The sequence below is a fragment of the Bombina bombina genome, chromosome 7, assembly GCF_027579735.1.
Source record: "Bombina bombina isolate aBomBom1 chromosome 7, aBomBom1.pri, whole genome shotgun sequence".
NCBI classification, from domain to species: Eukaryota; Metazoa; Chordata; class Amphibia; order Anura; family Bombinatoridae; genus Bombina; species Bombina bombina.
Genome location: NC_069505.1, coordinates 178,660,260 through 178,678,400, shown reverse-complemented (window position 1 = coordinate 178,678,400; position 18,141 = coordinate 178,660,260). Strand labels below are relative to the sequence as shown.

Here is an 18,141-nt window from a genome sequence, read left to right as displayed (position 1 = left end):
AATTCAAGGGGGAGACTGATGGATTCTCCAAAGTTTGGGAATAGTAGAAAGCCGGACGATACTTTGTGACTTCTGATTGGCTGCACCACACTTAAGAAGCGTACCCAATAGATTACATAACCAGCTTCAAAAAGAAAACTAGGATACAAATTATTTAAAAGCAAATGGTACAAAGTTGCAAAGCATTGAACAATAATTAAAGTTATTATGCATAGCCCATGCCATAGAAATCCCATTGTACAACTAACAGAAGCAGATGACAGGGGGAAAACATAGATATTAAAGATTGGTCAAACACTGGACAATGGTGTAGTGATATCTGTAAACAATTACCTAAAGGAAAACACATGTAAAGTCTTACAAGGAGTGCAAGACACCAGATAGAGCATTAACAAATAATCTCATACTCCACAACATTGTACAGAAATTGCAGAGCAAATGAGACCATCTACATTACATTTCGGAAATACCCAATGACACAATGTAAAAATTATATATATTAAAGATGTTTATTGAAAAGATATGCAATAAAATATACAAATCTGTTACAATAAAATGTTAGAACATAAATGGTAATATTAACATATTCTGTAAACCATAAATATAAATATAGGAAGTGTTATATAGTTTGGGTTTCTGTGCCTGACTTGTTGAGGATCCATACTTTTATGAGTCCATTTATGATGTTCCATTTATGATGTTCACTAAGAACATAAGAATTATGCATCATGCAGTAATCTTGAATTCTGATTCATTTTAATGGAATCTGAATAACTTAAAACAAATAGAATCGCCCCACAGAGGACACTGTATCTTAAATTGAGTGTTATACCGATATACATCACACTATTGTTAAATTAGGAAGGTGTTCTCCAAGAGGTAGCAAAATAAATAGAAGAGATAAGTAGAGAATAAAAAGAAGCAGGGAGCAAGGGAAATAGGAATAGGCATTTGGGAGTTATGATGTATATTTTGTAAACAATAAAGTGAGTAAGTATATTATGGCTGAAACCTAGCCTTTGTGAGTATGAGGATTATGGATGAAACCTAGCCTTTGTGAGTATGAGGGTTGTGGTTGGAAACTTGCCTTTGTGAGTATGAGGATTGTGGTTGAAACCTAGTCGTTGTGAGTATGAGTATTGTGGTTGAAACCTAGCCTTTGCAAGTATGAGGATTATGGTCAAAAACCTAACCTTTGTGAGAATGAGGATTATGGTTGAAACCTAGCCTTTGTAAATATGAGGATTATGATCGAAACCTAGCCTTTGTGAGTATGAGGTCTGTGGTTGAAACCTAGTCTTTCTGAGTATGAGGATTGTGGTTGAAACCTAGCTTTTGTGAGTATGTGGATTATGGTTGAAACCTAGTTTTTGTGAGTATGAGGATTATGGTTGAAACCTGGTCTTTGTAAGTATGTGGATTATGGTTGAAATCTAGTCTTTATGAGTATGAGGATTATTATTGAAACCTAGTATTTGTGAGTATGTGGATTATGGTTGAAATCTAGTCTTTATGAGTATGAGGATTATTATTGAAACCTAGTCTTTGTGTGTATGTGGATTATGGTTGAGACCTAGTATTTGTGAGTATGAGGATTATGGTTGAAACCTAGTCTTTGTGAGTATGAGGATTATGGTTGAAACCTAGTATTTGTGAGTATGAGGATTATGGTTGTACCTAGTCTTTGTGAGTATGAGGATTGTGGTTGAAACCTAGCCTTTGTGAGTATGAGAAGTATGGTTGAAACCTAGTCTTTGTGAATATGAGGATTATGGTTGAAACATAGCCTTTGTGAGTATGAGGTCTGTGGTTGAAACCTAGTCTTTGTGAGAATGAGGATTTTGGTTGAAACATAGTCTTTGTGAGTATAAGGTTTGTTTAATTCCTGTCTGTTCTTCACCCTTTTATCTCGTTCTCATGTGCAAATACAACAGAATGATAAAGTTCATAAACCCATCAACTAGACCAACAAATTACCCAAAAACCCATAAAAACGTACACAACGATTTTTTTTTATTGCAGATATTTTTTTTTCCAAATCAGTTGCAATCTGTACATTTGAACAATAATTTGCTAAAAACATAGATAACTATCAGAAAGATGTAAGAAAAAAAAAATAGAGCAAGGATTTCAAATACGTTTTCAATTATTTCAGGAAGCGTAAAAGAAGCAAAAAATATGCAACCAAAGTGGAATCAAATACGACTGACAATAAATTCAGTGCATAATGTGTGTTAGTGCAAGTTTGGTTCACTTAACCAATTATATTAATTAATAATGACACTTCATTGCAATCAAATGTGAACATTTAGTCGATCGTATGGAATTTGTGATCGTATTTGAATTTTGTTTTTAACTTTTTATTAAGCAAGAAAACAATTTACTTTATAAACCTATGAACAAGTGTGTGCAAGAACTTTAATATTGAAAAGGTTTTGAAAACAGACGAGAAGGAAGTACAAATTTAGGTGCAATTTTTTTGAATATGAAAAGTCCGCAATCCTTGGAGACACTGCCAGAAACGTTTTTTTTAATTGATTGGAATACCAGTGCAGAATTGTCCCTTTGCAAAATATAGGCGGTGCTATGGTGGCCATGGGTTATTGTGGAGATTTCAAACAATTTGAAATGGGTTCTAATTTGAAAACGTCATGAAAACCACGACACACTTTACAAGAGAACTCTGACTGGAATGAACACCCATGAGTAATAAACGTTCAGTTGAAGTCTATACAAATGTGAGAAGAGTTACTGGTTATTTATTTCATGCTTATTCTACACAGATACCATATGCTTTATAAAGCACTAAAGCTGTATTAAAGAGACAGTAAAGTCCGGATGAAACTTTAATGGTTTAGACTGAGTGTCCAATTTAAAAAAAAAAGTTCCAATTTATTTCTGTTACCAAAATCCTACTTTGTTCTCTTGTTTGCTCCTTTGTTGAAGAGTAAATCTAGGTAGGCTCATGATTGCTCAGGAGTGTGCACGTGTTTTTAGCACTTTAAAACAACAGTGTTTTCAACCATGTTTGTAGCAATACTAAACATTGTTGCAAACACTGCTGTGATAGAGTGCTAAAGACATAAACTTTCCTAAGGGTCTGATTCTCTAAAGCTCTTTAGTCAACCAAGATTCTATAAGAGGCCTCATCAGTATTTACTTAGTCCTCTCATGGACTGTTTTATAGGCAAGTTACCTTGGCTCATTAAAGGGACATAAAACCTCAAATTATTCTTTCATTATTCAGATAGAGAATACATTTAAAAATAAAAAAGTTCTATTTACTTCTATTATCAAATGTGCTTAATTTTCATGTTAAATCCCTTAAAGGGACAGTAAAGTCATATTTAGACATTCATGATTTAGATAATTCTAAACAACTTTCAAATTTACTTCTATTATTTAATTAGCTTCCTTCTCTTGTTATCCTTTGCTGAAAGGTTTATCTAGGAAAGCGAAAGAGCCGCAAAGAACTTAGGTTCTAGCTGCTGATTGGTGGCTGCATATATATATATATATATATATATATATATATATATATATATATAAACCAATTGTCATGAAAGAAAAATATGGAAAATAAGGAAATAATGCTGTCATCTAGTGATCTTGCTAATAAATAGCATTGTTGCAAGACTGCTGCAGAAACGTGCAAACTCTTGAGTTTACATTCCTGCTTTTCAAAAAAGGATAATAAGAAAATGAAGAAAATTTGATAATAGAAGTACATTTGAAATTTGTTTAAAATTGTTAGTTCTATCTGAATCTTGAAATATTTTTTTTGGGGGGGGGGGTTTATGTCCCTTTAAGGGGAGACCACTTCTTTATGTTAAGGAAAGTCAATTACTTTACAATATAATGCTCAATAAAAAAGTCTGATCATTTCTGTCCATGCTGACGAGCTTTTGAGAACTGGGCCTTAAGTCTTCCTATGCTTACATAGGAACGTTTTTAAAATGACATGACTTGTCTGAATCACAAATGTGAAAACTCATCTTTTGTCATAAACGTTTATAAAGCTTCCCTCTAATGCAACTTTATACACATTATTGACAAAAGGTGACTTTTTCAGAAACCCTTAAAGACTGTAATAGGCAAAACATACCCTAGAGCCTTAAAGATGTAATAGGCAATGCATACCCTAGAGCCTTAAAGATGTAATAGGCAATGCATACCCTAGAGCCTTAAAGATGTAATAGGCAATGCATACCCTAGAGCCTTCAAGATGTAATAGGCAATGCATACCCTAGAAGCCAATATGCAGTCTTAGCTCCATCTGCCACTAACTACCAAACAAGTGAGAAAAATCCTCAACTTAATATTCATTTTCATGAGTCATGTAATGAAATCAGCTCCAAACAAGTTGTTTTGAAAAGCTTCCAGCTTGAGACATAAAATGACCCAGAATTCACTCTGGTATGTAATCTCTGAAGGAATTAAAACTTAAACTCCGGCCATTTGAGTTAAGAGCTGAGTTTGCATATATTTTTGGAATTTTTTCCATAAGTTTAGACACACTTCTCTTCTTAAAAGTTCCAGGGGAAAAGCTTCCTTGTTTCAAAAGTTCATAATAAAGAGAATTAAAAACCATGACAGTTTCTTCATAGCTATCTCTGGTGGATATTTCATAAAATGGATTTTTTAAGGATTTAGACAATTTTTCTCCTTCATCGGTGGATACCATTCGATCGAACTGGAGATCTTTCTTGTTGGCTACAATTACGATGGGAGGTTGTTCAGTTACCTTCTTTGCATTGCTGTGAATATGATTAATGAGAAAGCAGAGTCTCATAACCTCGTCAAAGCTGCACCTGTCTGTTATGGAATATACCACTGCAAAACCATCACCCCATTTGATTTTCTCTTCAATTTGTAGTGAATCCTCCTCCTTTGGGAAAAAAAGAAAACAACATTGTTTGGCTATAAATGTCAGAAGAATATTAAATGTTTAACTTTCATTCATGAAAAAAAAATTAAAGGAATAGTCTAGTCAAACTTTCATGACTCAGAGTATGCAATTTTAAGCAATTTACTAATTTACTCCTATTATTAATTTTTCTTCGTTCTCTTGGTATCTTTCTTTCATTGTTGGCTCAGCTCCTCAGCGCTTACTGATTGGTGGCTACAATTAGCCGGCTCCTAAGCTTACATTCTTGCTTTTTCAAATAAAGATAACTAGAGAACGAATAATAATAATAATAATAATAATAATAATAATAATAGGAATAAATTAGTAAGATGCTTAAAATTGCTGCACTATCTGAATCATTAAAGTTTAATTTTGACTAGACTATTCCTTTAATAAAGCACATTGATCTCTCCAGCACAAGAGCAAACAATCCAGACAACTTTGCTAGTTTGAAGTCAACTTATTCATAAAAACTCAGCTCTTTTTATAATAAAATTGACTTTTTTACTTGAGCATTTAACTGACTTGTAAAGGGATGTTACTGACATATCATTCAAATTTTTAGCTTGTACTTAAACAACTTTGAACAATGCAAAGTCAGATAAAAAATTTCTTTTAAACAGTATAAAGTCAGCCAATTGTAATTGGTTTATTGAAGTCACTCAGACTTGCCTGCTTGGTTGAAGCTGACTTATTAAGGACAACAAAAATGTTTTTAAAATGAAACGGACCTGAGTTTTCAACTGCAGAGTTTGGCAGACTTGTAAAGGAACATTTAAAAAATGCAATCTTGTAGGCTGTAATTTTTTTTGTACAAAGTTTAAAATGACTTAATAACTAACAATCGGCCAGATTACGAGTTTTGCATTATGAGCGGCTCGGTATTAACTTGCAAGTTATTTCCACCGCTCACCTTTAATAGCGCTGCTATTACAGGTTTGCAAAAACCTGGCGTTAACGTGCAATATGGCAGCGTTGAGCTCCATGCTGCACACAAATACCAGCGCTGCTTCGAGCTGGTTTTACGTGCTCGTGCACTATTTCCCCATAGACATCAATGGGGATAGCCGGGTAAAAAAAAGCCTAACACCTGCAATAAAGGAACGTAAAGCTCCGTAAAGCAGTCCCATTGATTCCTATGGGGAAAGAAAATTTATGTTTACACCTAACACCCTAACATAAACCCCGAGTCTAAACACCCCTAATCTGCCGCCCCCGACATCGCCGCCACCTACATTACACTTATTAACCCCTAATCTGCTGCCACTGACATCACTGCCACCTACCTACTTATATACTAAGTACAAAGCCAGCTGCCACTTGGCTATGCAACAAGTTAATACATTTTTAAAATTATGGAAGAGTGAGAGTGTGTGCGGTGAGTAAAACATGGTTGTTGATTGACTCAATACCATGGGCTTACTAACACTGCATGAGTAAAACCACAGTGCGCTAATTTAACCAATGACAAGTATGTGTGGTAATATGGAATTGTTTAGAGTAAAACCACAGTGGGCTAATTCAACCAATGACAAGTATGTGTGGTAATATGGAATTGTTTAGAGTAAAACCACAGTGCGCTAATTCAACCAATGACAAGTATGTGTGGTTGACGCAATAACATGATGCATGAGTAACGCCACATTGTGTTAGTTCAACCGGCAAGTATGCGTGGTATGGAAAATGAGAGTGTATTTGTATGTATGTGACTGTGTACTGTGTTGTATTTGTTCTTTGTTTTAATCATTTCTAACCTAGATAGAAAGTAATTAACAAAAATATGACCATCCTGGCAGAGCATACTTGTGTAAGCAACATTTTTTATTTTATTTCTATTATCAACTTTGCTACATTATCTTTGTTAATAATGCAGCGATGCACTACTTGGAGGGAGGTAGCTGAACACATTGTTAAGCCAATGACAAGAGGCAAATATCCGCTAGTTCCCTTCCTGCTTATGAGCCTCAGCCTACCTTTAGGTATGCTTTTCAACAAAGGATACCAAGAAAAAGAAGAAAAATAGATAAAATAATAAATTGGAAAGTTGTTTAAAAGTGCATGCTCAATCTGAAAGGGACAGCCAAGTCACAAATAAACTTACATGATTCAGATAGGGCATGTAATTTTAAACAACTTTCCAATTTACTTTTATCATCAATTTTGCTTTCTTCTCTTGGTATTCTTAGTTGAAAGCTAAACCAAGGTAGGCTCATATGCTAATTTCTTAGCCCTTGAAGGCCGCATCTTATCTGAATGCATTTTAACATTTTTCACTACTAGAGGGTGTTAGTTCATGTGTGCCATATAGATAATATTGTTCTCACAGCCATGGAGTTATCTAGTCAGCACCGATTGGCTAAAATGGAAGTCTGTCAAAAGAACTGAGATAAGGTGGCAGTCTGCAGAGGCTTAGATACAGGGTAATCACAGAGGCAAAAAGTATATTAATATATGCTGGTTATGCAAAACTGGAGCATAGGTAGTAAAGGGAGTATTTATCTTTTTAGACAGTGGGGCTTGTATAAAAAATTCTGGTGTACACTGTCCCTTGAATCATAAATGAAATAAATTGTGTTTATTACAGACACTTTCAGTATAGTAAGTATACTAGTTAGTGTTACTGTACCTTCAAATAAACTTTTTACCAAAAATTAAATATATAAATAAAAAATAAGTTTAAAGGGATAGGAAAGTCAAATTTAAACTTGGATGATTTAGATAGAGAGCATGTCATTTTAAGACACTTTTAAAATCACTTGTATTTTCAAATGTGCTTTGTTCTCTTGGTATCGCTTGTTATGAAAGAATACGCATATATCCTACACTAGTGGGAGCTAGCTGTTGATTAGTGCCTGCATACATTTGTCTCTTGTAATTGGCTAACTAGATGTGTTCAGCTAGCTGTCAATGTTCCTTCAGCAAAAGAAACAAAAGTTGTTTCTATCCAAATCAGGAATTACATTTTTGGGGTTTCCTGTCCCTTTAAGGATTATGTAGAATGACAAAATTTAAGCTAACATAGCTGATTACAGCTTCAGATAAAGAAAAGTGGCACGAATCTGCACACTTATTTGCATTTTAATAACTTTTTATACGTTGTTTTTATTTTTATAAGCTGTAGCTGATAAAGTGCTAAACCCGAGACTTGCTATAATTAGGTAGGTACCAAAAGGTATTTAAAGGGACATTCCAGTCAAAATTGGAATGCAGATAGTTGAATTACATCTTTAAATAGAAACATAGTTGCAATATACATATATCGGCAAAAATGATTCTAGTAAAAGTTATTTTTCTCTGCACGTGCATGTGAAGCATAGCTAGATATTCTCAGAGCAGCAGCATTTTAAATAGTGCAGCTGCTCAGAGCATCAGTGGGGCTTGTATCATGTCAGAAATTAACAAATTGAGTCATTACCAGATGGTACAAGCACCATAGGTTTTCTGAGCAAGTGCTGTTTTTAAAATGCTGGTGCACATTGCATACTTAAATACACTTTTGAAATAGCAATAGCTTTTATAAGAAGAATTTTTGCTAACAAATGTCTATTACAAAATTCTTTCTATTCAAAAGTGAAATGCATCCACGTGGATTCCAATTTAGGCTGGAATCGTGTAATACCACCAATTACCTATTGCTTAAGAAAACATTGATTAGGTTTTTTTTTTTACAAATTTATAGGCCTGTTAACACAGATGGTAACATTTAAAAGTATATATTGTTTTAATTATTGGTAGACAGCAAACAAAGAACCGGTGAGTCTCAAGGTGTAAAATTCAAAAATTAACTTTATTAACGGAAAAAGAAAAACTAGATATGTGCGATTTGTTTCGGATCGATTCGGAAATTCGTCCGAATTCGGTAAATTCGAGATTCGGATCAATTCGAATTTCCGAATAAAAATAGTACCGAATCTACCGAATAAATCCGAATTAGTTTGGATTTATTCGGTAGATTCGGCTGGCCATGGATTACACTAGTATTGTGCAGTATATTAGTTTATATCACTCTGCTATGAGTTACACCTAATATACAGTACATAATACTAGTCTAATACACAGCACATCCCACCTAATACTTACCAAAATTCAGAACCGAACCAAATCGAATTCAGCCAAATTTATTCGAATCCGAATAAATCCGAAACAAATTGATTCAAATTTTTCCGAATTCGAATGGCTCCGAACCAAAATTCGAAAAAATCCGAATCGATCCGACCCGAACTGAATTTTTTCGCCATGCACATGTCTAAGAAAAACACTGTAAAATCAAGTGTATTAAAATCCAAGCATGGAAAGCAGCGTCTTACGCATTTTGGCAGCAAACTGCCTTAATCATAGACATGTTGTAGATGTGTAACATGTGCTTTAACCCCTTAACGACCAAGGACGTACGCCACACGTCCTCAAAAAAAATACAGTTAATGACCGAGGACGTGTGGCGTACGTCCTTGGTCTGGAAAGCAGCTGGAAGTGATCCTGCTCGCTTCCAGCTGCTTTCCGGTTATTGCAGTGATGCCTCGATATGGAGGCATCCTGCAATAACCCGCCTTGGCCATCCGATGCAGAGAGAGCCACTCTGTGGCTCTCTCTGCACCGGACATCGATGGCCGGTATCGTTGGTGGGTGGGAGCTTACGTGGGAGGCGGGTGGGCGGCCATCGGTGCTCTGTATGAAGTGGAGGGGGGCGGGATCGGGGGCGGGATCTACGGGGGCACGCACGGGAGCGCGCGCGTGCACGATGGTGGCGGGCGTGCAAGGGGCGGGAGCGGGTGGGAACCGCTACACTACAGAAAAATAAAAGTTAAAAGCTAAAAAAAAATAATAAATGTAAATATTAAAAATGTAATCTAAGGGACCTGGAAGGGGTTGGGGGTTGGTCTTGGTGGGGGGGGGGGGGGGGGAAGCTACACTACAGAAAAGGGCATTTTTTAAAACAAAAGGCACATTTTGTTACAAAACTGGGTACTGGCAGACAGCTGCCAGTACCCAAGATGGCGCCCATTAAGGCAGAGGGGAAGGGTTAGAGAGCTGTTTGGTGGGGGATCAGTGAGGTTGGGGTCTAAGGGGGGATCCTACACATCAGCATATGTAAATATGCTTTAAAAAAAAAAAAAAAAAAAAAAAAGGGCCAAATACCTTTTATTTTAGTACTGGCAGAGTTTCTGCCAGTACTTAAGATGGAGGAGACAATTGTGGGGTGGGGGAGGGAAGAGAGCTGTTTGGGAGGGATCAGGGGGTCTGATGTTTCAGGTGGGAGGCTGAGCTCTACACTAAAGCTAAAATTAACCCTGCAAGCTCCCTACAAGCTACATAATTAACCCCTTCACTGCTAGCCATAATACACGTGTGATGCGCAGCGGCATTTAGAGGCCTTCTAATTACCAAAAAGCAATGCCAAAGCCATATATGTCTGCTATTTCTGAACAAAGGGGATCCCAGAGAAGCATTTACAACCATTTGTGCCATAATTGCACAAGCTGTTTGTAAATAATTTCAGTGAGAAACCTAAATTTGAGAAAAAATTAACGTTTTTTTTAATTTGATCGCATTTGGCGGTGAAATGGTGGCATGAAATATACCAAAATTGGCCTAGATCAATACTTGGGGTTGTCTACTACACTACACTAAAGCTAAAACTACCCCAAAAAGCTCCCTACATGCTCCCTAATTAACCCCTTCACTGCTGGGCATAATACACGTGTTGTGCGCAGTGGCATTTAGCGGCCTTCTAATTACCAAAAAGCAACGCCAAAGTCATATATGTCTGCTATTTCTGAACAAAGGGGATCCCAGAGAAGAATTTACAACCATTTATGCCATGATTGCACAAGCTGTTTGTAAATAATTTAAGTTAGAAACCAAAAGTTTGTGAAAAAATTTGTGAAAAGTGAACGATTTTTTGTATTTGATTGCATTTGGCGGTGAAATGGTGGCATGAAATATACCAAAATGGGCCTAGATCAATACTTTGGGTTGTCTACTAAAAAAATATATATACATGTCAATGGCTATTCAGAGATTCCTGAAAGATATCAGTGTTCTAATGTAACTGTCGCTAATTTTGAAAAGAAATGGTTTGGAAATAGCAAAGTGCTACTTGTATTTATGGCCCTATAGTTTACAAAAAAAGCAAAGAACATGTAAACATTGGGTATTTCTAAAATCAGGACAAAATTTAGAAACTATTTAGCATGGGTGTTTTTTGGTGGTTGTAGATGTGTAACAGATTTTGGGGGTCAAAGTTAGAAAAAGTGTGTTTTTTTCAATTTTTTCCTCATATTTTATAATTTTTTTATAGTAAATTATAAGATATGATGAAAATGGTATCTTTAGAAAGTCCATTTAATGGCGAGAAAAACGGTATATAATATGTGTGGGTACAGTAAATGAGTAAGAGGAAAATTACAGCTAAACACAAACACCTCAAAAATGTAAAAATAGCCTTGGTCCCAAACGGACAGAAAATGGAAAAGTGCTGTGGTCATTAAGGGGTTAAATACACATCTTGCAATTACATTCATTACAACCTGCTGGGATCATGGAAGGAGGAACGTCCCTACCAATCAAAACATAATAGACATAGTCATAGATAGCCAAGGATATCAACTTCTGAGTATTAGCATATGATCCTTAGAGGGATCCATAAAATTTGTTAATGAGCTGCAAGCTAAAAAATGTCTAATAAAATCACCAGAATGTGAATAGAAAATTGCAACTTGTGTGGATAATCAGTATAAAATATAAAGTCTGTATTCAATATTTATGTACCCCTAATCCTTATTTAAACAACAGGATAGCCAATGATACCGTTACATACTTGCATATATATGACACCTGGCTGCTTTAGGTTTAGTTAATGTATTGAACAGGATAGTCAATAATATAGTTACATATATGTGTGTGATCAAGCTATTTGAGAGATATTTAATCTATAGTAAGTTACTCCTAAAACTATAAACTATATACAATCTAAATATTAGTGGGACAAAGTATATAATTTATTGGTGTAACCAAACATTGATATCTCCATCTATATTAAAACCAGATGGCCTTCTGGTTTTCAAATGAAAAATCCAGAAGGCCTCTCTGTAAAAAAGTTTTTTCCCCTATCACCCCCTCTTTTTGACATTTTAACGTGCTCAATAATCTGCCACTTGAAAGTGGCATCACTTTTGTGGTGGACAAAGATAAAATGTCTTACTAAGCCTGAGCACTCAATACTGTTCTCAATATTTTTGTTTTAATTAAAGATACTTTTTTTATATGCAAAAGAATAACAAATCTGAACTGTGTCCAACATGTGTTAAATAATTAACACCTAGATTACGAGTTTTGTTTTACGGTTTTAAAGCTGAAACAATGGCCATTTCAGCGTAAAAACCGTAACGCAGCCATTACGAGACTGGTCGGTATAGCTATATCGCAAGCATTTTAGCCTGTAATGCAAACGTCAATCCCACACTCCAAAAAATTATGTTTTTGCGTGGAATTTCCATAGTGCCGGTATTACAGGTTGTGCGATATGGCTAAAATGCTTGCATTCCAGCCTATACCGGCACGATCCGTTTCACTGAGACCAGTAGTTATGAGTTTTGCGAAACGAAACTGTTAAAACTCATAACTAAAATGTTACAAAGTGCACTAACACCCATAAACTACCTTTTACCCCTAAACCGAGGCCCTCCCGCATCGCAAACACTATAATAAAGTTATTAACCCCTAATCTGCCGCTCCTTACATCGCTGGTACTAATAAAAGTTATTAACCCCTATTCCGCCGCTCCCCGACATCGCTGCCACTATAATAAAGTTATTAACACTTATTCCCCCTCACCCCAACATCCGTGACACTATAATAAAGCTATTAACCCCTATTCCGCCGCTCCCCATCACCGCCACTAAAGAAAGTTATTAACCCCTAAACCTCTGGCCTCCCACATCACCACCACTAAATAAACCTATTAACCCCTAAACCGAGGCCCTCCCACATCGCAAAAAATTAAATTAAACTATTAACCTCTAAACCTAACAACCCCCTAACTTTTAATTAAAATTACAATATCCCTATCTTAAAATAAATAAAAATTTACCTGTGAAATAAAAAAAACCTAAGTTTAAACTATAAATTAACCTAACAACTATTATACTAAAATTAAAATAAATACGTACCAATTAAACTAAATTACACAATAAAAAAAAACTAACATTACTAAAAAAATGAAATCTAAAATTACAAAAAAAATACTAAATTACAAAAAATAACTAATACTAAATTGCAAAAAATAACAAACACTAAATTACGAAAAATAACAAACAAAATTATCCAAAATAAAAACAATTACACCTAATCTGATAGCCTTATAAAATTTAAAAAGCCCCCCAAAATAAAAAAAAATCCTTAAAAGGGCATTTAGCTCTTTTGTATTGCCCTTAAAAGAGCATTTAACTTTTTTTTAAATAGCCCAAACCCTAATCTAAAAAAAAAAACACCCCAAAAAAGTAAAAAAAAACCCTAACACTAACCCCCGACTATCCACTTACAGTTTCTGAAGTCCGGACATCCAGGCGGCAAGGTCTTCATCCATCCAGGCCGAGTCTTCTATCTTCATTCAGGCGGCATCTTCTATCTTCATCCCGGCAGCGTCTTCTAACTTCATCCCGGCGGCACAGAGCGGGTCCATCTTTCAAGATATCCGCCGTGGAGTGTCCTCTTCATACGGTCGCCACCGTACACTGAATCTGTAATGCAAGGGAGCCTTTTCAAAATGGCGTCCCTTGTATTTCTATTTGCTGATTTGATTTTTGAAATTCAAATCAGCCAATAGGATGAGAGCTACTGAAATCCAATTGGCTGTTCAAATCAGCCAATAGGATGAGAGCTTCTGACATGCTATTGACTGATTTGAATAGCCAATAGAATTTCAGTAGCTATCATCCTATTGGCTGATTTGAATTCCAAAAATCAAATCAGTCAATAGGAATGCAAGAGACATCATTTTGAAAAGGCTCCCTTGCCTTAAAGATTCACATTATGGCGGTGACCATATGAAGAGGACGTTCCGCGCCAGATGTCTTGAAGGATGGATAGAAGACGCAGCCGAGATGAAGATAAAAGATGCCGTCTGGATGAAGACTTCTAGCTGCCTGGATGTCCGGACTTTAGAAACTGTAAATGGATCATCGTGAGTTAATGTGACTTATTTTTTTACTTTTTTTGGGTGTTTTTTTTTTTTAGATTAGGGTTTGGGCTATTTTAAAATAGCTAATGCCTTTTTAAGGGCAATGCAAAAGAGCTAAATGAGTTAGGTTTTTTATTTTGGGGGGTTGGTTGGGTGATAGGTTTTACTGTTGGGGGTCTTTGTATTTTTTACAGGCATAATTGCTGATTGTAGGGCAATGCCCTACAAAATGCCCTTTTAAAGGCTATTGGTAGTTTATTGTAGGGTAGGTTTTTTTTTAATTTAGTTCCCTAAAATTTACAGCCATAATCAAAGGTGACCCGAGTAGTAGAGAAGGGGATGTGGACAAATATCTCCTTCAGAAAGAGGCCAATGGATATCTTCTTTGAGAACAAAATTTCCCTTAGGTTTAAATGAAAAGTCAGACTATGCTTGTAAATATATAGAGTAAAAACCGAATATGTACCTAGGTAAACAGAGATAAAATGGTATCCCTTTAGGGTTAAATTTCATAGCAGCATTGTAATGGACTTTTTTGTCCTTAATAAAATCATAAATCATAAGAATTCAACATAGTAATGAAGAATACTGTAATAATACTGTTATTGAGAAAACTTAGAGTGTAAATAAAAATGTATATGCCATCCCTGTAGGGCCTTTTAGAAAATGCAAGATGTGTAAATATGTATATTATTAAGGTATGTGAATAGGCTATGTTTGTATAAGGTCCCTTTAAGATCCACAGGTGATTTTAAAAGTGGCTACACCAGGTTTAAAAGGAGGTCTGAGGGGGGGCGGAGCCATCAACCAAGCATGGAGGACGTGTTTCACAGAGCTCCTGAAGAAATATATTTATTATAACAACTAGTTGGAGCTAAACATGTGCAATTTTATCTAAAGACACCTCTGGGAAGATGGGATTGCTTCTACAAGGTTAGAGGATTCCCTCACTTCGTTCCCATACTAGTTTATACCACTGATTGCCATCGTAGTCTGGGAAACACCCAGGTCTCTGAGGCCTACAGCAATTATGGCACCCGGCATGGAGGAAATCTCATCAACCATTTATAGGGCTCTGCGGGAACTCGCTTTGCAAGCCTCAACTAACTATGATGACCTTTCAGCTTGTTTAAAGTCTGTTATGACACAACCATCACTCCCAATATGAGACAGATTAAGCAGAGCAAGCCCCCTGAGCGATGTCAAAATTACGTTCAGGAATAAGGAGCCAGAGAGGTCCCTTAGTACCCCATCATGTCCCGCACCTAGTCATGATCAGCAAACACGCCGATCTACTACAGCCAAACCCACCGCTACTGAACCCTCTATTGACACCGGGAGTGATCTGGCCGGCCACCCTGGCTCATGCGGAGAGTCAAAATACCTGATCGGCCCTTCTTACAGCTGTCATCCCGAAATGGTCCCCTCTATCGCGGGAAAAAGAGGACTGTACATTAAGAAGCCTGAGGGCCACAGAGCTGGGGCTTACTGGACACAACTACAGCTTTCCACGCCATTGTGGCAAATCTCTCGAAGGCGAGTATTACATCTCCCAGCAATAGGGCCTATTAGACCGCAACTGTATGTCCCGCTGAAAGCGCAACTGAGGGTTGACGAACCAGTGTCCTCCACAGATTCCGGTACAGGCTGGCTACTCATGGCAGAGGGGGTTCTTGTTGCCCAGTTAATACCGCATAGACTAGGCATAGGTTAGCCATCTGACCCTTCATGGGGATACGCTGCACGCATACCTCATCAACCCACAGCACTCTCCCCTCTGAACCCCATGTAGGACACTATGATAGTCTCTGCTGCCCTTTGAGAGACATAAACTCTTGCTTGATCCAGTGCATGTAACGATCATATCGCACAGGACTCTCACCAGGTGTTACACGAATATCGGGCAGTGCACAGTCACCCCTCTCACAAGCCGCAGCAGACCACTGTTCTATTTACAGCTTGGGGACTTTAATCAGAATGAGTACACTTTTTGGGATCTCAAGCCATTTATCATTAGATGCTTTCTTTCCTGAATGACGGCTTTTGGGCCTGATGCATGTGAACCTATAACTCGGGACATTATACTATTCTCCCTGTAATGTTAGCCATATGGCAACGGACTCTGATACACCTTTTTCTCTCCTTTTTTTTTATTTTTATTATTATCTCTCCTTCTCTTTCATAGTGAACCCTAGGAGAGAGATGTAGCAACGTTATTATATTCTACCCTGCTCAGACCCGTGTCATATACCACTGTTCCTAGGTATTTAGCCCCTTTAACTCAGGCCTGCTATATTGGTATGACTAGGCTCTACATTATTTTCCTTAGATGTTTGGTCCCTGTGAAGCTCATACACCAGTTTATACAGCTGTGAATGTATCATAAATTGCCTGCCCTTGATATCCCATGAGTATTAAGTCCATCTCTCATATTACCTCTGTTATAAGATATTGGTCCAGGATGTCATATTGCTCTCTATGGGCATTTAACCCTTATAATCTAATAATTGTCTAACCTTCCCCCAATATATTAGAAAGTAGGTAGAGATAACTTGCCTCTTATTCTTAACCAGGGTGTAGTAATTGTCTCTGGGACTTATTGGCAAGGCGCTGCAGTGTTTCTCCTTTTTTTTTTTTAGTGACATTCCTATGATACTAGATATCTGATTATATTTATCTAAGAGTGACAGTTCTCTTGCTCATGGGTTCAAAGACTAAGATAAGATGCTTATGCTTTATTACATTTATGTTCCTAGGATATGACATTGCTTATGTTGAGTTTAATATTATTACAAAATTATTTCTCTCTGGTGGGCTACTCCCCCCCCTTTCCCGCCGGTACTGGTTGCCTGCGGGTCATACCCCTATTCCTTTTTCCCACATCACCTATAGCTGGTAAATCCCTAGGGGAGGGGCTCACCTGGAAATCCCTTATGTTCCATACATGCTAATGTCCCCCTCCCCACTTAATAACGCTGGGAGTTACCCCTATCCATTTTATAGAAAGCCAATTCCTAATGTGGGTCATGATACCGTTGTTTTATGTGTTTAATTCTACTCTAGTCCTCATATTCCATGTGCTAAGATTCATTCTGGTATATAAAACACTGTCCCCAGGTCATAATGAGACTACTGAAAGTAATTATGTACTCCAATTTATACTCCGTCTAGATATTTTTTAAGAGTTGGCCATTAAAACTAATGCTCACTTAGGGTCCCGATAATTGTTAAATATAAGATTGACATCCCGACTGGCTCCGCCCTCCATCCCCCCCCTATTATATTTCGAGCGGCTCTTGCCCGCTGCATTCCCCCCCCCTTTAAACTACAAAGCTAACCCCTCCCCTGGTCCTAATAGTATATGAGTGGATACTCCAATTTGCCTGCTATATGGCCCAGGGAGGACTATATTTTTGTTTTATTGTTATTAACTTTATTATAAAACTGAAGTCTTACTGTAAACTGCCCAAATTTTATAACATTACATGTGATGTTTGGATACATTATACCCTTACTGTAGGGTTTTGTTTGTAACACTTATCTAACAATATTGTATTTGCACTTTTCTGTAAATGTTTTGGGGCATAACCTTTGATTGTATCTGTTTATGACTTCAATAAAAAAACATATTAAAAAAAAAAAAAAAAAAAAAAAAAAGGAGGTCTGATTAGGTGGATATACAGCCCTGACGGAGCCCTAGTAAGAGGTTTACATATGGGGTGAAACACATATGTTGTTGGCTATATTCAGGAGTCACAAAATTGACTTTTTTGGAGTTTGAATGTGATCTATAACAGACACTTATTCCCTATAGCTGTCCGTGGTTATCTAAGGAAAGAGGCTTCTGATTGCCTCAATGCACGCCCTGGTTCATTGCTAAACAACTGATGGTATCAGCTCGTGGCTACCTAAGAGAGCTAAAACAGCTGATGGTAAACGATACTGCTGTATTGCCGGATTAAGGTGAAGACTGCCTGAAAACGATTACCCTGCACATATGGAGGACATCCTTTATAGATATATAGATACCCGCTCAGGATTATCAGTGCTTTCG

At 36.9% G+C, this 18,141-nt stretch overlaps 1 protein-coding gene across 2 annotated transcripts in view; it reads right to left on the bottom strand.

Moving 5' to 3' along the window:
- Positions 1–490: 490 nt before the first annotated feature.
- The window catches only part of LOC128666065 (ras-related and estrogen-regulated growth inhibitor-like), a 169,040-nt gene continuing 151,389 nt past the window's right edge, over positions 491–18,141 (bottom strand). For both annotated transcript variants that reach the window (XM_053720445.1, XM_053720446.1), the window contains one exon: positions 491–4,888. In XM_053720445.1, coding sequence (XP_053576420.1) covers positions 4,409–4,888 — 480 coding nt within the window. In that variant the 3' untranslated portion in view covers positions 491–4,408. The remainder of the gene's footprint in view (positions 4,889–18,141) is intronic.